A 24,539-nucleotide genomic window follows, 5' to 3' on the forward strand; every position below is an offset into this window, starting at 1 on the left:
TATCCAGTTTTCTCTCTGATTGCTTACTGAGGGTGATGGTAGATGGCTCTCTGTCTTCTAACTTCTCCTCTAATGCTGGTGTTCCCCAAAGTTCAGTTCTTTCCCCCACTCTTTTCTTCTTGTATATTAATGACCCCTTTCCAATGACTGCAAATCCTATCCATAGTTCCCAATGATAGTACATTGCATTCCATTTTCCATTTTGAGAAACCTTGCCCTGCTCAATCAGCTTCAACTTCTTGACTATGTACTACCAATTCCTTAATTGCCGATCTCTAAGTAATTCTGCAGTGGGGCAAAGACAACTTAGTTGATTTCAATCCTTCTAAAACTCAGTCATGTCTTATATCTCACAAAAAGGATTCTTCTGCTCCTGTGCTTACCTTTGATGAAACTCCGATTTCTAGGCAAGTTGATATATCTCTTTTGGGGATTACCCTGACTTCTAATCTCTCTTGGCACAAGCACATTACAAACATTGCTTCCTCTGCATCTAAAAAACTTGATTTTCTCTTTCGCTCTCACCATTACTTTTCTTCCAAACAGCTGTTCACTCTGTACAAATCACATATGCTCCCTACCATGGAATATTGTTCCCACATCTGGGGCGGTGCCCCCAAAACCCCTGTCAGGCTTCTAGATTCCATTCAGAAGAGGGCAGTTAGGTTAATTAATGATTCCTCTCTAACATAGTCTCTCCATTATCTGTCTCATAGACATACTGTTTCTGCTGCATGCCTTTTGTACAGATACTTCCATGGGCCCTTTTCTTCTGAATTGGCTTCTATAATTCTCGCTCTCTCTTTCAAAACAATTCGAACACGTGCTGCCACCAGCCAACATCCATTTACTGTCCAACTTTAAACTCACAGAACCAACTTTTCGTCTCCCTTGTTTATTCATTCAACTGCCATTTCCTGGAACAACCTTCCTTCACACGTATTTCCTGAAAATTACAGTCTACAGAATGAAAATTACGGTCAACAATTTGACAAAAATGATCCTCTATAACTTTATTAAATGTTCCTAAAAATGTTAAACATCTGTAAAGTATTTCTTTGAATGAAGCCAAACAAACTCTGTAGGCACTGAATTTAATATCTCATGTTATTTCATTATATGGTTCTGTTGTCACTTCAGCCAAGGATAAAGCTGACCTGACAGCATCCCATTTTTCTTCCAACTCATGTATTAATGATCTTGGTAAAACACCTCCCACCATTACCAACACATTCTATTCAATGCCTCCTGTGGTCTTCCGTCAAAAGGATGTTAGAAGGATTTTGACGAATCTTGATGCTAAGAAAGCTCAGGTCCTGATGGTATTTCTCCACTTGTTCTCAAAACCTGTGCTCCTGAACTTACTCCTATTCTTTGCCACCTTTTTTCACTTTCTTATTCCAAAGGTGTTTTTCCTTCTGCTTGGAAATTTGCTCATATCCAGCCAGTTCCTAAAAAGGGTGACAAACCCCTCCCATCCAATTATCGTCCCATTGCAATTACTTCTACTCTTTCTAAAGTAATGGAGAAATCACTTAACCGCCAACTCTTAAACTACCTAGAAACCTTCCATCTGATCAACGATTGCCAGTATGGATTCCATCAGTGTCGATCCACTGGTGATATTCTGGCTTATGTTACCCATTTATGGACTAATTTAATGGAAAGATTCGGTGAAACACAAGTAGTTGCTCTTGACATCTCAAAGGCTTTCGATCGTGTTTGGCATAAAGGTCTTCTAAACAAGCTTCCATCTTATGGTTTGCCAACTGTTTTTAGTTATAAGCAACTTTAAAATAGCAAAGTCCATACAATTCCCAACATTTGGAACTGAACCAACATTTAGAGGGAATTGCTGTGTGATTTTTTTTTTTTGGCTGATGCTGCATAAGCTCATACGCTTGCTTTCTTGCATCACATGCCACTATTACCACTACTACTTGTCGCAGAATATATGACTAACAACACAGGAAGCAAGTATTATACTCTCAGAGTGAAAACAAAACAAATATTATCATTAAAATAAGCTTCAGTAACTTACTGACAGAACTAAATTGGCACTTTTAAACCTTTAATTCATAGTTTATTTTCTATTTTATGCTTCTCTTCTCCAAATATTGTTAACATGTCCAGAATGCTCTCAGACATGCAGACTAGCAGCAGCAGCAGCAGTAACAAAATGAAACAAAGTTTTGCTGTATAAATACTCAGTAGAATGAGCTAATGAGACATTTTCAGTAAAGCAGATGAACGTGTGAATAGCATCTATAACTACGTAATGTCCTCAAATAAAAATATACAAAACCAATTTTCCAAATTATACCTTTTAACAATAAAGTATACGTTTCATTAAGGTATATTCCTTATGCTTTAATTACTAGCAGAGAAAATTAATATAACAAACACAAATAGAAGGCACTTCTTAAAAATGTTTAATTTTTAATTGCATAAAACAAAGTTCTCAATGACCTGAAAGAAGCTTTTTCTCTTTTTTTAATTTTTTTTTTTGAAAAATAACCAGGGCTAACTGCCTTTATATCAAGAGGATACCTCATGTTAGGAAGGAGAGAGATCTGTTGGAAATAACAGAGAAGGGCAACAAGATCAGTTGGGGGAAAGAAAAGTTATTCTTACCAAGAAAAACTGGGGTTCTGTAAATTGTAATCTCTGGAAACATGACATCTGCAATGATCTAACTGGCATGTATAAACAGCAGTGTACTTTCAATTTGTTAACAAGGAACTTACTTAAAAATAATTTCAGCCAGAGGTGATCTTCAGTTAAAGCAGACTGTTAAATATTAGCCAACTTTTTTTTTTTTTTAATAAGGAAGGAGTTGATAATTCCCAGAAATTAACAAAGGACTCATGTGAGGATCCCTGAACCTCCTCCTTCAGTACATCCCTATATATGGGACTTGACCCTAAAAGGGTTAACTGAATTAAGCATCAATTACCTGTAATTAGAAAGGAACTGAGATTTAAACTGATTTTTCAGTTTTTTTTTTTTTTAACTGCAGAATAGATTAATGATAATTTGCAGCTAGCCAAAAAGGGAACTGATTGTTGGAATAAACTTCTTCCACCTAGTGTTGCAGTAATAGGTAGTTTGAATAAATTTAAAGGTTTGGATAAATTATTTACAAGAACAAGCAAATGAAGCTTTGTTCTTTTTTATTATATTGCCAAAACTAATATTTTTTTTAGGTATAATGTACATATGGCAGCTTAAATTGTGGAAAGTTACTCACTGTGCTTGTGAAGGATATCCCGTACCATATTCTGTAATGAAAGAAAAATAAATAAATAAATAACAATTAGTATTTTAAACTGCCACTAAAAAAATTATACAATTACCCATAAAAGTTGAGATTATCAATTCCTCCTGATGGCGTTTTCAAATTTCCATTTTATTAATTAATCCATTTGATAAACAATGAAACAAACATTTTACTACACTGGATAGATATGTTTATTAAATGAAATGATTTTAATTAATTTTAACTTGGGGGCTAAAATTAAGGCCTCCGTAGCCGAGTGGTCAGGAGCAGGATTGCAGTGGCACACGCTCTTTGAGTAGACCGGGGTTCAAGCCCCTGACTGCTAAATACGGTCGATCTGCCAACCCGCACTGGACCAGCGTGGCAGATTATGGTCCATTTCCCTCAGCATGAATTGCTGAGGAGGCTTCCATCCTGCAGTGGGTTGATAATGGCTGCAATTTACTTTTTTAACTTGGGGGCTACTATATGGCTCCCCCTCCCCAGTTATGGACATTTTTCAGTGTTTAAAGTAAAGCCACTAACATTTTTTTTTGGAGTGTGAAAAATTTGTAGCTTCTATGAATCATGATGTTTCCTTCACAGTGCCATAAATTTACCTTGTTTTCCTAAATTTGCATTTTTTTTTTTTTTTGTTTAAAATATTTTGACAACACAATTTTTGTTTAATTTTCTGGCTGTTTTAAAACAAGTAATGGTGAACCATTAAAGTTCTCAGCTGCCCATCTTAACAACAGTGACAAAACACGTGGAGCACACAAAAGCAACATCACTGCATTGAATTGTTTACTGAGAGCTCCAAAGTGGAATTTCCGTTCTTGCTTAAAAATTGTTTCTTGTTAAGTATTGTTGAAAATAAGTAGCTTGGTTAGTATTAAGGCAACAATAGGTGGGTCTGAAAACTGCTAGTTGAGGGAATACAGACTAATAGAATAACAAGAGCTGCTGGCAGCATGATACTTGCACTGCTTCAACTGGAACATACAGCAGCCTGGAAAGAAAGGTGTCAGAGATTTAAGGGCCTGCTGTGGGTCATCATGGAACAAGTAAAATATCTGTGTTAGAGTAACTAAGAGTAAGATGGGTAACGAAGAGTAGTGTTAGTGTACGTGCAATTATACATGCATGTGTAATTGCACATACACTAACACTAGCCATCTTTGTAAATAAATTTGATGAATCTGAAGTACTGATTAAGTCATCAAATGCAGATATTGTAGGGATAGCAGAGACATGGTGTCACTCAGAAATAAGCAATACTAAATTTGAATATGGGAAGTATAATATATACAGGAAGGACACAGAGTACACAGAATGGGTTAGAGGGGTTATAATTTTAGTTAAGAAGCATATTAAATCTAGCGTAGTGCATCCAGTCGACATGGGTGACCAGAGCAATGTTGAGCCAGTTTCGTGTGATATAAGCAGTGGAGAAATAAAACTGACATTAGGGCTGTGTTATAGGCCTACTGACTGTAATGAGTATATAAAACAGCTATAAAGGGAAAGAGTGGACCAGTAAATCAGAACGTCTTATAATGGGGATTTTAACTTTCCAGATGTTCACTGGAATTTTCAACTTGGTCACTCACACACTAGCAAGACGTCTGTAGATTACTTGGATGACCTTTTTTTTTTTTTTTTTTTTTTTTTAAAGAGGCAACAAGAAGAAGCAATACTTTTTATCTGGTTATCAGCAGTAATTCTTCGTGAATTAAGAAGCTGCAGGTAAAGACCCACTGGGTGGCAGCGATCACAGTGTACTTATATCGAATTTAATTAAAGACAACTACTGTTGAGTGCAAAGAGAAATGCTTTTGCATTTTTTTTTTTTTTTTTTTATGTAAACACCAAACACAAGAGGTATTAGAACCTATAGTACTTAGTACCGTGCTTGGGTTGGAGGTTGAGAAGACGAAAGGAGATATTTGTTGACATTGGACTTGGACTTCCGTAGACTGCAATTTTCAGGAAATATGTATGATTTTTGATTTGATTTTGATTTTGGTAGTTGTTGGCGCATCGGCTTCTGTGGCCATATTGCACCTCCCAAGGTTTTTGCAGTACTTTGATCCAAGCCCGAGGCGGGAATCGAACCCGCGACCTTTGGGTTGCCGGGCAGGTACTTTACCCACTCGGCTAGCCCGGTCGGCGGAAATATGTATGAAGGAAAGTTGTTCCAGAAAATGGCAGTTGAATGAATAAACGAGGAAGATGAAAAGTTGGACAGTAAATGGATGTTGGCTGGTGGCGACACGGGTTCGGACTGTTTTGAAAGAGACAGCGGGAATTATAGAAGCCAATTCAGAAGAACAAACACGAGAGCTTTCGTAAGGGTGACTACAGAGGTCTCAGACAGTTTTAAAATTGTGTGCAATGGGAACAAATGATGATGCTAGCAACAGCACATTCTAAATTAGGAAGTATTAAGGGAAGTAATCTTGGAAGCTACTAGGCTTTTTGTTCCAACTAAGAAATACTGTTCAAGTCTTAGACCTAAATGGATCTCAGATGAACCATTGAGACAAGTGACAGAGAAGAAAAGTGCATGAGATGCATATAAACCTTCAGTTGATACAGAAGCCTATGGAAGATATAAATTAGTCTGTAATTAAATCACAAAGTAGGTTAGACAAGCTAAGGCAGATTAACTAGTAGTTGTTGGCGACTCTATTGTCAGGGAAACATGCTTTGTAAAAAGGATTGGTGGAACAGGACCAGGGTATGTCTGCCAGGGACAAAGGTTGATGATGTTGTAGAGCGAATATCATCTTTTAAGGGCACAAAAGGTGATATAGTTGTACACGTTGGCACTAATGACATTAAGACTAGGAGACCGGCGGAATTACTTAACAAGTACAGGTCACTGTTGAAAAAAAGCCGTGAATTAGGGTTGAATTTGAAAGTGTCTGCAATTCTGCCCAGACACGATAGGAGGGAGTATATGATGTGAGGATTGTCGATCAATTCAACACTGGAAAGATTGTGCAAGGCTCAAGGAGTAGAATTTTTTTCAGCCTGGTCTGTACTTGTTAATAGGAGAGACTATTTCTACAGGGATGGGATACACTTAAATGGAAAGGGTGCAAGAATGTCTGCGGATGCTATCGAGGCAGTGTTAGGTGGGTCGGAAAACTGCTAGATTGGGTGGGTTACAAGGACTAATAGATTAACAGTAGCCACTGGCAGAGGTGAAAGTGATTCTTGTACTGCTTCTATTGGAATGAGCTGCAGCCTGGAAAACAAGATGCAGGATATTTCAGAGACTGCTGGGAATCATTGGGGTACAAGTAAACACATGGGTTGTGTTAGGGTAGCTAAGAAAAAGAACAGGTGCAAGTATACTTGCGTGTACACCAATGCTAGGAGTTTAGTAAATAAATTTGATGAATTTGAGGTATTGCTCAAAACATCAAAGGCAGATATTGTAGGGATTTCAGAGACGTGGTGTCACACAGATATAAGGAATGCAGAACTGGAATTTGGGGAGTACAATATCTACAGAAAGGATACACAGGATAGGAAGGGAGGAGGGGTTATGCTATTAGTTAAGAAATACATAAAATCCAAGGAAGTGAAGCCAGCTGACATCGCTGGACAGTGCAGAGTCGAGTCAGTTTGGTGTGACATAAGCATTGGGAGATCAAAGTTGGGAGTAGGAGTGTGCTATAGGCCTAATGACTCTGATGAGTATAATAAGGAACTGTACAGGGAAATAGAGTGAGCCAGTAAATCAGAGAGTCTTATAATGGGGGGTTTTAATTTCCCAGATATTGACTGGAATTTGGGGGCTGATCACTCACACACTAGCAAGGCTTTTGTGGATTTATTGGATGATTGTTTTCTACATCAGCATGTTCGGGAGGCAACTAGAGGGAGTAATACTCTTGATTTGATTATCAGTAGTGATTCTTCATACATTAAGAATCTGCAGGTAAATGAACCACTAGGGGGCAGTGATCACAGTGTGCTGAAGTGGGATTTACTCAAAGAGGTAACTACCATTAGGGGTAAAGGGAATGGTTACTGCTTTCGTAAAGGCGACTATGATGGACTGAGACAGTATTTAAATTCTATATGTGGGACCAACTGATGATGTTCCCAACAGCAAATTCAAAATGGAAAGCATTAAAAGAACTTATCTTCGAAGCTACTGGGCTTTACATACCAACTAAGAAATATTGTTCAAGGTTTAGGCCAAAGTGGATGTCAGATGAACTAATGAGACATATGGCAGAGAAGAAAAATGCATGGGATACATACAAATTAACACGTGACACAGAAGCCTATGATAGATACAAGATGATTTGTAACCAATTTACAAAGGAGGTTAGGCAGGCGAAGACAGATTACGAGAAATCTCTGGCAAGGGATGCAAAGAAAAACAGCAAAGAATTCTTTACTTATGTAAACTCTAGAAGGAAGTGGACGAACCAGATTGGTCCACTTGATACCGATGCTTCAACTGTTCATGATCCTGCTCAGGTAGCTAACAAACTAAATGAATATTTTTCATTGGCATTCACACATGAGGAGTTATTCAGCAAGGGGAATGCCAGAGTTGTATTCAATTCTGGCAGTAAGCTAAAGAATTCTGTAATAACTGAGAGTAAACTGGAGAAGAGATTGTTGAAGATAAACACAAGAAACGCATCTGGGGTGGATGGGATCTATCCAGTTATATTAAAGGAGGCAGCAAAGGAAGTAAGCAAACCCTTAGCCATAATTATGAGAGCTTCCTTGGACTCAGGGGAAGTACCCATGGAATGGAGATGTGCAAATGTGACCCCAATTCACAAAGGAGGATCAAAGGGCGACACAAGTAATTATAGACCTGTTAGTTTAACTTCTGTTCCCGGAAAATTAATGGAGGCACTGCTTAAAGAAGCACTGCAGGATCATTTAGACAAGACTTCAGTTATAGTTCGGACACAGCATGGTTTCATTAAGGGGAAGTCTTGCTTGACCAATTTGATTGGATACTATGATGCAGTCACAAAAGAACTGGATGCAGGGAATAACTTTGATATTATATACTTGGATCTTAGAAAGGCTTTTGAAACTGTTGCATATGGAAGACTGCTGCACAAATTGGAGCAGTGTGGCATTGGAGGAAAATTGCTACTATGGATAAAGGGGCGGTTGAGAGAGAGAAGACAGAGTGGTAATCAAAGGCCACTGCTCATCGTGGACTAATGTTATTAGTGGAGTCCCTCAGGGTTCAGTATTGGGTCCATTATTGTTTTCTGTATTTATAAATGATATTGATAGTGGTATATCAAGCTTAATGTCCAAGTTTGCAGATGATACGAAGGTTGGCAGGGTTGTCAAGGACACTACTGACACTATGCTACTGCAACAGGATCTGCAAAGGTTGAGCAGATGGGCCGAGAGGTGGCAAATGAAGTTTAACATTAACAAATGTAAAGTACTACATATGGGAAACAGCAAGCCCAGAGCAACGTATCAACTCTGTGGTACTACACTGACAGGGTATAGAATGAAAGGGACCTGGGGGTGGATGTGCAGGTAGATATGAAGTTCTCTGAGCAGTGCTGACGGGCAGCAAGAGTAGCTCATGGTGTATTGTCAATGATATATAGGAATTTTTCTAGCAGGGATAAGGAGGTGATTATTCCCTTGTATAAGGCAATGGTTAGGCCCACACCTAGTGTACTGTATACAGGTCTGGAGGCCTCGTTTCAAGAAGGATGTAGCAATGCGGGAACGAGTACTGAGAAGGGCAACAAGATTAGTGAATGGAACAAAGGTGTTAATTTGTATGTATCCCATGCATGTTTCTTCTCTGCCATATGCCTCATCAGTTCATCTGACATCCATTTAGGCCTAAACCTTGAACAATATTTCTTAGTTGGTATGTAAAGCCTAGTAGCTTCCAAGATAAGTTCTTTGAATGCTTCCCATTTTGCATTTGCTGTTGGTAACATTATCAGTTGGTCCCACTGTATAGAATTTAAATACTGTCTCAGTCCATCATAGTCGCCTTTACGAAAGCAATTACCCTTCCGTTTGCCCCTAATGGTAGTTACCTCTTCGAGTAAATCCCACTTCAGCACACTGTGATCACTGCCACCTAGTGGTTCATTTATCTGCAGATTCTTAATGCATGAAGAATCACTGCTGATGATCAAATCAAGAGTATTCCTCCCTCTAGTTGCCTCCCGAACATGCTGATGTAGAAAACAATCATCCAATAAATGCACAAAAGCCTTGCTAGTGTGTGTGAGTGACCAACCCACAAATTCCAGTCAATATCTGGGAAATTAAAATCTCCCATTATAAGACTCTCTGATTTACTGGCCCACTCTATTTCCCTGTACAGTTTCTTATTATACTCATCAGAGTTATTAGGCCTATAGCACACTCCTACTCTCAATTTTGATCTCCCAATGCTTATGTCACACCAAACTAACTCGACACTGCACTGTCCAGCGATGTCCACTGGCTTCACTTCCTTGGATTTTATGTATTTCTTAACTAATAGCATAACCCCCTCCTCTCTTCCTATCCTGTCTATCCTTTCTGTACACATTGTACTCCCCAAATTCCAGTTCTGCATTCCTTATATCTGTGTGACACGTCTCTGATATCCCAACAATATCTGCCTTTGATGCTTTGAGCAATACCTCAAATTCATCAAATTTATTTACTAAACTCCTAGCATTGGTGTACACGCAAGTATACACGCACCTATTTCTATTCTTAGCTATCCTAACACAACCCATGTGTTTATTTGTACCGCAATGACTCCCGGCAGTCTCTGAAATATCCTGCATCTTGTTTTTCAGGTTTCTGCTCATTCCAATAGAAGCAGTGCAAGAATCTCTTTCACCTCTGCCAGTGGCTACTGTTAATCCATTTGTCTTTGTCTCCCCCCAACCTAGCAGTTTTCCGACCCACCTAACACTGCCTCGATAGCATCAGCAAATATTCTTGCACCCTTTCTATTTAAGTGTATCCCTTCCCTGTAGAAGCAATCTCTCCTGTTAACAAGTACAGTCCAGCCTGAAAAAAATTCTACCCCTTGAGCCTTGCACAATCTTTCCAGGGCCGAATTGATCGAAAAGGCTCTCATCACATACTCCCTCCTATCGTGTCTGGGCAGAATTGCAGACACTTTCAAATTCAACCCTATTTCACAGCTGTTTTTCAACAGTGACCTGTACTTGTTAAGCAATTCTGCCGGTCTCCTACTCTTGATATCATTAGTGCAACGTGTACAACTATATCACCTTTTGTGCCCTTAAAAGATGATATCTACTCTACAACGTCATCAACCTTTGCCCCTGGCAGACATCCTGGTCCTGTTCCACCTATCTTTTTTACAAAGCATGTTCCCCGTTTCCCTGACAATAGAGTCGCCAGCAACTACTAGTTCCTTTGGGACCAACGCATTCTGCCTTGGGGGTTGCAGCTGTGTTGTGTGACGACCAAGTGCAAGCTCTGGCGTTGATGTGGGCAGCTGAGAGCTTGATGGGCCCCTCAATTTAGTTCCTTCGAGGGCATCCACCCTATCCTTCAAGCTCTCATGTAGGCAAATAAGAACGCTGAGTTGTTGCCTGATATCGATACACTCCTTGCATCGCGCACACACAAAGACATCCCCCATGGCAATATCATGTCCCGTACCTGAATGCTCCACAAACATCATGAAGCTGTACATTTTAGAAGGCTGTGATTCAGAAGGCAACTGGCCCCCTCAGTTCTCCTCTGAGCCACAGCACTTCCATTAGCTTGAGCCTTTTGTTTTGCTGCTTTGGTCTGAGTCATGTTTTCTTTTAATTTAAATAAAATTTCAATTTCAGTTTATAACCCTAACTTATCTCCCAACACAGTTATAACGGGATATATATTTTTTAGTGTCAAGTATTAATTATCTCCGAGTTCCCTTTATATAACTTCCGTATCAGTTATTTATTAATTAATTATGTTATGTTTGTCTAAGTTATGTTAATCTAAGTCGGTATATGTATTTAGTTAAAAGTACAATTTAAATGCCAACGAAGTTCAACAAGTTTAATAGATTTTACCGATCACTGAAAATATTATAACCTATACTATACTAACGCTATCTAGGTTCGATATATAACGATCGTATGACAAAGACAATGGCGGGAAGTTACGACGGTAAATCTATGGACACTAAGTATTAATTAACTTTCAAATCTCGCTTTCTCAATTCAGAATAAACTAACGATCCTTACTAGGTCTATAAACTACTTACAAAAAATAATTTGATGTAAAAATATTCAATAAGCGGCTAAATATGGCTAAAAAAACTTATCGTTCAGCGGAGTTGCGACTTGTAACACGTGGATACCCTTACCGATACTTTTATGCAATTGCCGATACAATTGCAAGGCCGAGTAAAGAATAAATACACCTAATTAGTCAGAAAATCCCAAAATAATGCTATACTACTAAATTTAAATCAAAAGTTTTAGAAAAACAATAATTTCAAATCAATAAATAAGAAAAATCCACTTAGCGGCTTTGAACACGTCTGGCCCCTACTAGTCTAAGTTTTGCAAATTACGGTGTCTGGAGACCAGGCACCGGCGAGGTGATCTGATAGAGGTCTATAAAGCCTTGAATGGTTTGAGCATGCTGAATTCCAATGGGATTCTTCCTCTTGCTCAGAATAATCACATGAGAGGGCATAAATTCAAATTGAGGAAAGACAGATGTAGGATAGACGTGAGGAAATTTGCCTTTAGCCAGCGGGTGGTTGGTTGGTGGAACAGACTTCCATCCCTTGTCGTGGAAGTTAATAGCCTAAATAAGTTTAAGGCTCAGCTGGACAGGTATTTCGAATGAACAGAGGGGTGAAGTGGAAGTGGTTTTATTTTGGCTGATGCTGCATAAGCTTGCTTTGTTGTATCAAATGCCTCTACTAATGCTAATGCTAATTATCAGTTTATTTGGACAGGCATACAATTACACTGCAATCACAGCATGGATTTGTCATGGTGTGATCTTGTCGAACCAATCAGAGGTTGCTAATACATAATAACCAAGGAACTGGAGGCAAAAAATAATTTTGACATCATATAACTGGATTTCTTTTGATAATGCTGCACATAAAAAACTGCTGTACAAACTGGAGCAACATGGCATTAAAGACAAGTTATTGTTATGGATAAAGGGATGAATAAGCGAAAGAAGACAGAGTGGTTATTAATGGGAACTGACCTTAGTGGACTAATGTTATTAACAGAGTTTCCCAGGGTTCAGTTTTGAGTCCATTGGTGTTTTCAATACAGCATTTATCAATGATATTGATGAAGGTATATCAGGCTTAATGTCTAAGTTTGCAGATGATACAGAGCAACAATCATTCCTGACAAGTCTTGCATGTCCACCACTTCTGGGTTAATAACCTTAACCACTGTAATAGAAAAAAAAAGAAAACCATTTGGCAGTTGAATGTTTTGGAAAAACACTTAAAATAGTATAAGGGGTGTATCAGGGTTAATAAATATAGCAATAAAGTAAAAGACTTAATTTGTCTATCCAGTAATGGCAGGAGTATTGTCAACAAATTAAATGTATGCCATATCCAAAAACCTCATTACTTAATACATGTTCTCCCTACCTCTTCTTACAACTGAATACATCATGAATAGTCAAACTAACAGAACAAACTTATCTGTAAAAAGATTTAAACTCCCAAATGCTTCCAGTTGGCATCAATATGCCAACTGGATGACTGGTGAGGCTGAGTTTGAATGAGCAAAATAAACCAACAAAATGACATCATTATAAGGGAATACAAAGCTACTGATTTTGTAAGATGAGCGAAAGCCAATTATGAGAAAGGAAAGCACTAGGAAAGAGAGCTAAGAACTGGGATTGGAGTTCTCATATGTGAATACAAGAAAGAAGAAAGTAAAATCAATAGTCCCTTTATTAATTGCAGTGAAAGGTCCATAAAGTCCAGCAGAAATGGCAGATGAGTTGAACAGATTTCTCTTTGCAATTGAAATTTACAGTTGAAAGCAAGTTGGAAACTGGGGAACATTATTATCAGACTGTTCTAAAATAAGCGATATGATCTCAGGCCAACATATGTTAGAAAATCTGCTGAAATTACTGAGTTTAAAGAAGGGCAAGGCTCCAGGGAAAGATGAAATATATTCAGCTGTAATTAAAACAAAAAGCTACATGTAACATACCAAACCATGGGAAATTAAATGTTAATGAGAAAATCACTGAACTCAGGTAAGATCCCTTAGCCTGGAGAAGTGCTAATATCTCTTCAGTGCACAAAAGTGATGACAAACAGGAGATAAATAACTATAAGCCAGTGAGTATGACTTTTGTGGTAAGGAAGATTATATAATTTATGGTTAAGGATGCCATTCAGGACCACCGTAACAAGATTGGTATCTTGAATAGATCTCAGTATTAGTTATTACAGGGAGGTAATGCCTGACCTATCTAGTAAATTACTAATATGTAGTCATTGAGCAGTTGGATGTAGGTAACAATTTTGACATCATACATCTAGACTAGTAAAACTTTTGATATGGTTCCTCATGTAAGGCTACTATATAAACTTGAAGTTGGAGTTACTGTTAAGATCCATGCTGCATTGCAGGCTCTGGCTAAAAGATAGGAGACAGAGGGTTGTCATTAACAATCAGTTTATCAAGCGGGTCCATCAAGGATAATAGTTGGGTCCTATTTTCAGCTTTTCATAAAGCTGTCAAAGTGTCTACCTGATTTGAAGCCAGAAATGGTGATTAACAATCCAAGCCAGGATGTGCTGCTTCAAAAAGACTTGGAATGGTTGCATATCTGGTCTGAAAAATGGCAAATAAAGTCTGTGCTTCTAAATGATTATACAATTTGATAACAGATATCTTGGAGTCACATTTACACTATGGGGAGAGGAATTAAAAATGGTTCAAGACAAATATGACTTAAGTGTTACTATTTAGTCTGGCATTAAATATTTTGTGCAATAGAAAGAGATGGCCAGGAAAGCATGGGTTCTGATTATCCCCTTTTACAAGATGATGGTTACACCTAGTTTAGAATACTGTACTGTACAGTATTAAGTTTTTCACAGGGTTTACACCGTCTCAAACTCAAAGCACTCGTATTCATTACAGCATTCAGTCATTTCCACTCACCAAAACACTCAGGCACTCACACTCACCACAGCTTTCAGTCATTCCCATTCACCATAAATCAGCCACACTCTTTCAACACAATTAGTTTCTCGCATCATTTACACCCTCTTACACCTCAATGAATCACTCAGCCTAGTCACACTAAACTTCTTACACAGCCACTCATTCACTCAGTCTCTTACATCACTGCACCCCCCCCCATGATTCCCAGCTTACTACTATTTTTCAGCTAGGGAGCAACCCTGGCCGGACATCCACCCCCATGAGGCTGTCAGTGTTGTTGGCCAAATCCTGTCCCTTGGGTCCCCCACCAATGCAGGGACCTCCGTGGGGGAGTCACGTCCAGTCTCCAGGTCCAATAATAGTCTAGTCCTGATGTTTTATCAGGACATTTCAGTCAAGTCCATGTGCCTATGTCAGATTAGACTGTTGTCTGCTGGGCATGGAGAGGAACAATGGCAGTTTTCACTATTGATTTAAGTGTTAATTATTATCTGGAAAAAATCCAGATTGTAGAGCCATGTTTCATCTGATTTCAAATACTTTGTGTGAAATTGGTGAAAGCTTTACATAGGCTTTCCACCATGATAAATAGATGTTTGTCCCCTAGAAGTGGGCCAATTTCTGTCATAAGCTCTATTCTTTGTCTTTCATATATTATACGGTCATACAGAACATGTGCCCAGTCCTCACTTTCACCACAGCTTGGATCATCAGTCAGTCCCAAGGGAGCTGTGACATGTCAATGTATAGGTGGAAAACAGTCTGGGGGGCATACCACTTTGGTGGTTTTCAACTAACCATAGCTACCTGTGGGGGAAACATTTTGGCATTGGTGTGCTGGTAAATTTTTAACAACCAGCTTGCCAAAAAAAAGAAAAAAAAACAAGACCAAGAATGTGTTTATATATTTATTGTAAATTTTAAAGATTTACAACAATTTGGAATACAAGAATTTCATATAATGATAAAATATTAATTTTTTTTAATGTAATTTCTATATAGCACATTGATTCTCACAAAATGTTTTTGTTGATGTTAGCCAACCTCTTGTATCCGTAGCCAATCTATGGTTGCAATTCAACCACGATTTGACAAATGGAGTTGCATCCCAATCCGCTTAATTCTGCCAGGGCTGAACAGATTCAAGGCAGAACTCTACAAACATTTGGAGCGAGGGGATGGGTGAAATAATGGGGTTTTTTTTGTTTTTTTTGGGCTGATGCTATATAAGCTTGCTTTCTTTTATCATGTGCCCTTGCTAATGCTATTCTCAATTTTATTTTCCCAGTGCTTATATCACACCAGACTGACTCAACATTGCACTCATCGCCAAATCAACTGGATACACTGCTTTAGATTTAATATTCTTCTTAACTAAGAGCATACCTCCTCGGCCCCCTCCTGTCATGTCTGTCCTTCCTATACAGCGTGTCTCAAAAATGTTGGTACAAACGTTTAGGGGAGATAGGTAACATCTAAAGGAACGTGAATCGCATAGGAACCCATAACCGGAAACGTCACGGGAAAGTAGTAGCAGAGGCACAAGAAGCAGAAATGACAAAACAGTGATTAGCGGCAAACATTTATTTGACATAATATTAACAATGGAGTACGAGATGGATGCATTTCATGATGTTACAACAGATGCTCAAAGGTTCCACCATGAGACATGATGCATACGTGACACCGACGCAGCATGGATTGGCGGAAACGGTCGAACACACCTGGAGTTTCTTTGACAGTACCAGCAGCGCAGACAAGTCTCGCCACGAGATCCATTGCCATCTCCACAGGCGATTCATAAACCATTTCCATCTCCTCAGGCGATTCATACACGATAGATTTGATGGCTCCCCCCCCCACAGAAAGAAATCAAGGCTCGATAAATCAGGTGAGCGTGGGGGGCCAGGCAACAATGCCCAAAATGCCTGTTCAAATGGTCACAAACACACCTTCCATAATGGGCAGGCACCCCGTCATGTTGAAACCAAATGTTGCATCTCACATTTGCTAGAACATCGTCAAGTAACCCTGGTAGAACTTGTTCAAGAAAGATCCGATATTTAGCAGAGTTCATGCGGGATGGTAACAGGTATGGGGCGACTAAGCAGTCACCGACCATACCTGCCCACACATTAATTATTGCGAAGTGATGTTGTGCCGCATGGGGACGCACACAGTGTGGGTTGTCGTGAGCCCACACATGAGCATTGTGCTGATTGAATAAGCCTTCCCGAGTGAAATAAGCCTCATCCTTGAACAAAACATAGGCCGGAAAATTCAAGTCCTGAACACACTCTTGGAGAAACCACTGCACAAAAGCCACATGTCCAGGATGATCTTGGGGGAGCAGTAACTGAACCCTTTGGGGATGAAATGGGTGTAACGAATCGTCATGCCAGACACGTTATACACTGCAACGAGACGCTCCTAAGGCAGAGGCAATGGCATGTGTGCTGGTAATAGGATTATTCTGAACAGCATTCAACACACTTTCTTTCATGGCGGGAGTTCACGTCGAATGTGGTCTGCCCACACTACTCCTGTTACCTCTAAATGACCCATAATCGCACAAATTTTGATGCACACGCACAAACAAACGGTAGTCCGGTACATATCTGTCTGGGAAGCGTTCTCCATAAATTCGTTGAGCGGCTCGTCCATTGCCCTCTGCTAATCCATACACTATGTGCACGTCTGCCAGCTTACAGCTCTTATATCGATGCATGCTCTTTGTGTGGCGACTACTGCTTGAATGAGTAAACCAGAAATTTTCCCTCTCGCGAACTGATGAACAGCGCCGTGTACCGACTTACGGTGACGTTTCCGGTTATGGGTTCCTATGCAATTCACATTCCTTTAGATGTTACCTACCTCCTCTAAAATGTTTGTACCAATATTTTTGAGACACCCTGTATACATTGGACTCCCCATATTCAAATGCGGTATCACGTATGTCTGAGTGACATGACACCGTGTCTGCGCTATCCCTACAATGTCTTTATTTCATAATTCAGTTTGTACTTCAAATTCATCAAATTTATTTACAAAGCTCCTAGCATTAGTGCAAGTATACATGCACACATGTATACACAATTTCTTATTCTTAGTTACCCTTAAACAGCCCCTTTATTCACTTGTTCCATGTTGACTCAGCAGAAACTAAATGACGAAAAAGAATACTTTTCATTCTGTAAGTTAGATTCTAATTATTTTATATTTCATTTATTGCATAAAATGATTTTTATCAATGATTTATTTATTTATTTCATAAAAGGTACATTATGGGTAATACAGACTAGTAGGTATAAAAAGCTGGCAAGCATAATTACAAGGCTGATTTAAATAGGTTAAGGTACATAAATTTGATTTTCTACAGCAATGCAGAAAATACAAATTTACACATGCACTGAATTATTTTACCAACTCTAAAATCAAAATGACTAATAGTTACCCATTCATATTTTATTATTGTAACATTTATTCTAATTTTAAGCAGAATTAATAAAAGGCAATACATGTTTCGACATCCATACATAATATATAAGCAGAAATATATGTGCATCCACAAAATTGAAATTTTACATTCTCAACCATTGTCTGCACTGGAAAATGGAAGAAACTTCACGTTACATTATTCATCATCATCGTCATAGGTCCCATCTAGGGTTGGTGATCAGCATCTGTTATAAACATCATGAAACAATTGTTCCAGTTTTGCCTGTCCATTCCTTCAAATTATCTAGCCAATGATATTCTTCTTCTTCTTCCTCTTACCATTGATTCTTGCAGTCAGAATGATTTGTGGCACTGCACATTCTTCTTGATGTCTTAAAATGTGACCAAAAAAAGAAGTTTTTTGTTTCTTGATTAGAGACAGCAATTTCCTTTCTCTGCAGACTGATCTCAACACTTCCACATTTGTAACTTTAGCTGTCCATGGAATACATAATATTCTTCTATACATGTACATCTCGGATGCCTCCAATTTCTTAATTGTTGCTTTCTTTAATGTTCAAGTTTTAATGTTCAAGCATAGTGAATATTATTGACTATTCCATTTTTAAACAATTCCTTCTGCTCTGTCTTCCAATGCCTCCTCCACAATTTTTTCAGAATAGAGATTGAACAGTAATGGAGATAGAATTCACCCCTGTCGAACACCTGCAGATGACACAAAGGTTGGCAGGGTTGTTAATGACAGTAATGGCAGTGTGCTACTGCAACAGGATCTAGATAATTTGGGCAGATGGGCTAAGAAGTGGCAACTGAAGTTCAACCTTGACAAATGCAAAGTACTGCATATGGGTAGAAGTAACCCCAGAGAAACGTACCAACTGTGTGGTACTACACTTAAGGTGGTAGAAAATGAAAAAGACCTGGGAGTAATTGTGCAGTCAGATATGAAGTTTTCTGAGCAATGCAGACAGGCTGCTAGGGCAGGTCATGGGGTTTTGTCAATGATATATAGGAATTTTGCTAGCAGGGAAAAGGAGGTGATTGTCCCTCTGTATAAGGCAATGGTCAGGCCACGCCTTGAGTACTGCGTACAGGTCTGGAGGCCTCATTTTAGGAAGGATGTAGATTTGCTTGAGTGTGTACAGAGAAGAGCAACACGATTGGTGAGGGGAATGAAGGGATTCTCTTACCAAGAGAGGCTTAAGTTCTGCAAATTGCAGTGGCTGGAGACTAGGCACCTGCGCGGTGATCTGATTGAGGTCTATAAGGCCTTGAATGGGTTGAGCACGCTGAATTCTGATGGGATCCTTCCACTTGTTCAGATTACGAACCTACGGGGACATAAGTTCAAATTAAGAAAGGACAGATGTAGAATAGATGTGCGGAAATTTGCCTTTAGCCAGCGGGTGGTTAATTGCTGGAACAAACTTCCATCTGTCGTTGTGGAAGTTGATAGGTTAAATAAATTTAAGGAGGAACTGGACAGGCATTTGGAGGGAATGGTGTGATGATTTGATTTTTTTTTTTTTTTTTTTTTTTGGCTGATGCTGCATAAGCTCCTACACTTGCTTTCTTGCATCATGTGCCACTACTACTACTACTACTACTACTACTACCTCTCTTTATCATAATTTCTTCTGTCAGCTCATCTTCCACTCTCACCATAGCACTCTGATTATAGTGTTCAGATTCTCAATTATTTGGATGTCTTTGCTGTCTAGGTTTATCTGCTTCCTTTTCACATTTACCCTAGATGTGAAGATAAATTATTCTTAAAAATATCTTTAATGTATGACTCATGAGGCTGATTGTTTAATAATCTGCACCATTCTTTGCATTTGGCTTTTTTAGTAATGGTATGAAAGTTGATTTCAACTAATCCTGAGGAATCTTCCATGAGTCAAACTTTGTTGTGCAGATGTGTCGGTGCCTTGATGCCATTTTCACCCAGCAATTTTAAGATATTCTGTCACTATTCCATCCTCTCTGCAACCTTATCATGCTTTGTCATTTTCAAAGCCTTCATCACCTCACTTTGGAGTATCTGTGGGACTTCAAGATCTATTTCCTTTTGTCTCTTCATCCTCTTTGAACAACTCTGATATATACTTTTCCCAGATCTGCTTTTTTTTCTTTCAAATCTATCACTGCTTTTTTTCCTTTCAAATCTATCACTGCTTTCCCTGTTTCATCAACTATGTAGGCCTTTTTCTTGTACAATCCAGCCATCTCCTCTCCTTCACTTTTCTATGAAGATTAGAATAATCATGCCTTTTCTGCAGTTTCTCAATTTCTTGGCACCTTTCTTCCGGCCATAAGCCAGAAGAAAGGTGCCAAGAAATTGAGGTTCCATGATCTTCTGTTCAATTTTACAACTTATCTCCTTATATTTTTGTTCATGTCTGTTTTTGTAACTTCTCTTTTCCATCAGCTCTATCTCCTCTGTCATCCAGGCATGTTTCCTTTTCTGTCTCCCCTCATTCAAAAAGTTTGCTATCTTAATGGCAGTCTTCATGTTATCCGACATCATTTCGGGACTTTGTTCATTTACTTCTTTGGTTCTATTCTGATTCCAAACTTCTACTTGTGTTTCTATGACTTTTTATTAATGTCTATGCTACTTCGGCATTATTCAGCTTTCTTCTGTTTATCAGCTTCTTTTTCCTGTTTTTTTGGGAGCTTTTAGCCTTGTTCTTAGCACTTTTACCACTGGATTATGGTCTGATGTAATCTGCGCCTGGATATGTCTTTGCCATTAACGCATTATTGCGTATCTAGTAATGTGTTTGTCTCTCTGTCTTGTGGTGATTTCCAAGTATATAGCCTTCTTGGTGGCTGTTTAAACCACATGTTGACAACTATCAAGTCCTCCTCCTGGCAGTTTCTGGGAACTGGGAATTTCTAATTCCCAGTCCAAAATTTCCAACTATGTCCATTGCCATCTCTTGTTTATTTAAAATAAAAATATAAATAAATTATGGAAATTGATTAAGAAAAGATGAGGTATTATCATACTGCAAGCAGAATTCAAATAATCCAAAACAATTTTCAATAAATAAAAAAACATTTTAAGGTTATTATATGAAAACTATTCTTATACCACGTGAAAATAATACTACAGTTTATTCAGCTGTTTGCCTACATTACTATACATTAATATGAAGTTTTGGGTATCTTACTGATACCCATCATCAGACAAACCTGTTCAGGGAACAAAAAAATAAAAAGTTACAAATTTGAATATTTTAGAATATTACAATTACCAATAATACAATTACAGTTACCAATTTACAATTGGAACATTACTATAATAATTGCCAATATTATAATTACAATTCACAAATTATGGTTGTAAAGTTAAATTTTAAGTTACCATTACAATAGAAAACAGGAAATCTAAGATGATTACAAAGAGAAATTATTACCTGCTGACAGATTCTGCTTGCCGATGTTCCCAGAAACCAGGTGAGCATACAGGCAAGAGGAGAGGGATTAACTGCATTATCCAATAGGATACAGCCAAGTTTTTATCCTGGATCTGGGGTTCTTAGAAGCCTGGGGACATTTGCTCCCATACTCTTGACATCAGGGTTGATGTGCAGGCTGGTTCAAGATCTTACAGATACCCACCACCACCAGATCATGCTGCCGGTGCCAAGTTTTAACCTGGATCTGGGTTCTTGTGTAATGGAAGCCTGGGGTGACTTTTGCTCCCATACTCTGAACATTGGGGTTGCCGTGGAGGCTGGTTCAGGATCTTGCTGATACCAATCTTCAGACCATGCTCTGGAGGAAGATGTGCCTGGTCTATTTTCTTTTCCTGGTTTTTTTTTTCATTCATTCTCTTCTATTTGAATTTGCTGTTTCCTATTGCTTGCTGAGGTTCCGATCCATTTTAGTAAAGAACAAGTAACGGGAAGAATTCACGAATCAGATGGACTGTGGTTGGTCCATACCTAGATCCAATATATCTGTCACCAGGTAAGAATTTAATCTCGTTCTATCTTAGATTTCCTGTTTTCTACTGTAACGGCAACTTAAAATTTAATACTTTACAATCATAATTTGTAAATTGTAATTATAATATTGGTAATTGTAATATTCTAAAATATACAAATTCGTAACTGTTTTTTTTTTTTTTTTTTTTGTTCCCTCAACAGCTTTGTTTGATGGTGGGCATCACACACCATCAGACAAAGCTGATGGTGGGCATCGATACCCAAAACGTCATATTAATGTATAGTAATGAGTATCAGATTTAGGCAAATGGCCTAAATAAACTATAGTATTAATTTTCACATGATATAAGAGTTGCTTTAATATAATAATAAAAAAGGTTTTTTTTACCCAGAAGTGATCACAATATTTCAGATATTATCAGCATTAGTTAGCATTAGTAGAGGCATACGATGCAAGAAAGCAAGCTTATTCAGCATCAGCCCAAAAAAAAAAAAAAAAACCCTCTCCCATTTCACCCCTCCGTTCGTTCGAAATACCTGTCCAGTTGAGCTTTAAATTTGTTTAGGCTATCAACTTCAACAACAAGTGATGGAAGTCGGTTCCACCAACCAACCACCCGCTGGCCAAAGGCAAATTTCCGCACATCTATCCGACATCCGTCCTTCCTCAATTTGAATTTATGCCCTCTGAGGTGATTATTCTGAGAAAGATGAAGAATCCATTGGCATTGAGCATGCTCAAACCATTCAAGGCCTTATACACCTCTATCAGATCACCTCGCCGGTGCCTAGTCTCCAGACTCTGTAATTTGCAAAACTTAAGCCTTTCTTCGTAAGAGCAACCCTTTGTTCCATTTACTAATCTTGTTGCCCTTCTCTGTACCCGTTCCAGCAGCTCTACATCCTTCTTGAAATGAGGCCTCCAGACCTGTATACAGTACTCAAGATGTGGCCTAACCATTGCCTTATACAAGGGAATAATCACCTCCTTATCCCTGCTAGAAAAATTCCTGTATATCATTGACAAGACACCATGAGCTACTCTTGCAGCTCGTCTGCACTGCTCAGAGAACTTCATATCTCCCTGCACAATTACCCCCAGGTCCTTTTCATTCTCCACCACTGTCAGTGTGGTACCGCAGAGTTGATACGTTGCTCTGGGGTTACTGTTTCCCATATGCAGTACTTTACATTTGTCAATGTTAAACTTCATTTGCCACCTCTCAGCCCATCTGTTCAACCTTTCCAGATCTTGTTGCAGCAGCATAGCGTCAGTAGTGTCCTTGACTACCCTGCCAACCTTTGTATCATCTGCAAACTTGGACATTAAACTTGATATCCCATCATCAATATCATTCATAAACACCGAAAACAACAACGGACCCAACACTGAACCTTGAGGAACTCCACTAATAACATTAGTCCACGTTGAGCAGTGTCCATTGATTACCACTCTCTGTCTTCTGCCACTCAACCATCCCCTTATCCATAGCAGCAATTTGCCTCCAATGCCACACTGCTCCAATTTGTGCAGCAGTCTTCCATGTGCAACAGTATCAAAAGCCTTTCTAAGATCCAAATATATAATATCAAAGTTATTCCCTGCATCCAGTTCTTTTGTGACTACATCATAGTATCCAATCAAATTGGTCAGGCAAGACCTGCCCTTAACAAAACCATGCTGCGTCTGAGCTATAACTGAATTCTTGTCTAGATGATCCTGCAGTGCTTCTTTAACCAGTGCCTCCATTAATTTACCTGGAACAGAAGTTAAACTAACAGGTCTATAATTACTTGTGTCAGCCTTTGATCCTCCTTTGTGAATTGGGGTTACATTTGCACATCTCCAGTCTATGGGTACCTCCCCTGAGTCCAAAGAAGCTCTCATAATTATGGCTAGGGGTTTGCATACTTCCTTTGCTGCCTCCTTTAATATAACTGGATAGATCCCATCCACCCCAGGTGCCTTTTTTATGTTTATCCTCAACAATCTCTCCTCCACTTTCCTCTCAGTTATTACAAAATCATCCAGCTCACTGCCAATGTTTACTTTACCTACATCATTCTCCTTCCTGAATAACTCCTCATGCGTGAATGTAGATGCAAAATACTCGTTTAGATTGTTAGCCACCTGAGCAGGATCCTCAACTGTTGAACCATCAATATCCAGTGGACCAATCTGATTCATCCCTTTCCTTCTCGAGTTCAAGTATGTAAAGAACTCTTTTCTGTTTTTCTTTGCATCCTTTGCCAAGGATTTTTCGTAGTCTGCCTTTGCCTGCCTAATCTCCTTTGTGACTTGGTTACAGACCAACTTATATCTATCATAGGCTTCCATGTCACCCATTAATTTATATGTATCCCATGCATTTTTCTTCTCTGCCACATGTCTCATTAGTTCATCTGACAACCATTTAGGCCTAAACCTTGAACAATATTTCTTAGTTGGTATGTAAAGCCTGGTAGCCTCCAAGATTAGTTCCTTGAATGCTTCCCATTTTGAGTTTGCTGTTGGTAACATCATCAGATGGTCCCACTGTATAGAATTTAAATACTGTCTCAGACCATCATAGTCGCCTTTACGAAAACAAAAACCCTTCCCTTTACCTCTGATGGTAGTTACCTCCTTGAGTAAGTCCCACTTCAACACACTGTGATCACTGCCACCTAGTGGTTCAT

The 24,539-nt window shown here is 38.8% G+C and overlaps 1 protein-coding gene across 3 annotated transcripts in view; it reads right to left on the reverse strand.

The window, feature by feature from the left end:
* Positions 1 to 24,539, reverse strand: part of LOC150085121 (RNA-binding protein FUS-like) — a 290,717-nt gene that overhangs the window by 259,592 nt on the left and 6,586 nt on the right. For 2 of the 3 annotated variants that reach the window (XM_090373039.1, XM_090373037.1), the window contains exon 2: positions 3,251 to 3,281. The exons of the other annotated variant lie outside the window; for it this stretch is intronic. In XM_090373039.1, the coding sequence (XP_090229165.1) occupies positions 3,251 to 3,281 (31 nt within the window). The remainder of the gene's footprint in view (positions 1 to 3,250; positions 3,282 to 24,539) is intronic. 3 annotated transcript variants of the gene reach the window in all.

Source organism: Mastigoproctus giganteus, chromosome 5 (genome assembly GCF_048544385.1).
Source record: "Mastigoproctus giganteus isolate SK-2022 chromosome 5, ASM4854438v1, whole genome shotgun sequence".
In the NCBI taxonomy this organism is placed as follows: domain Eukaryota; kingdom Metazoa; phylum Arthropoda; class Arachnida; order Uropygi; family Thelyphonidae; genus Mastigoproctus; species Mastigoproctus giganteus.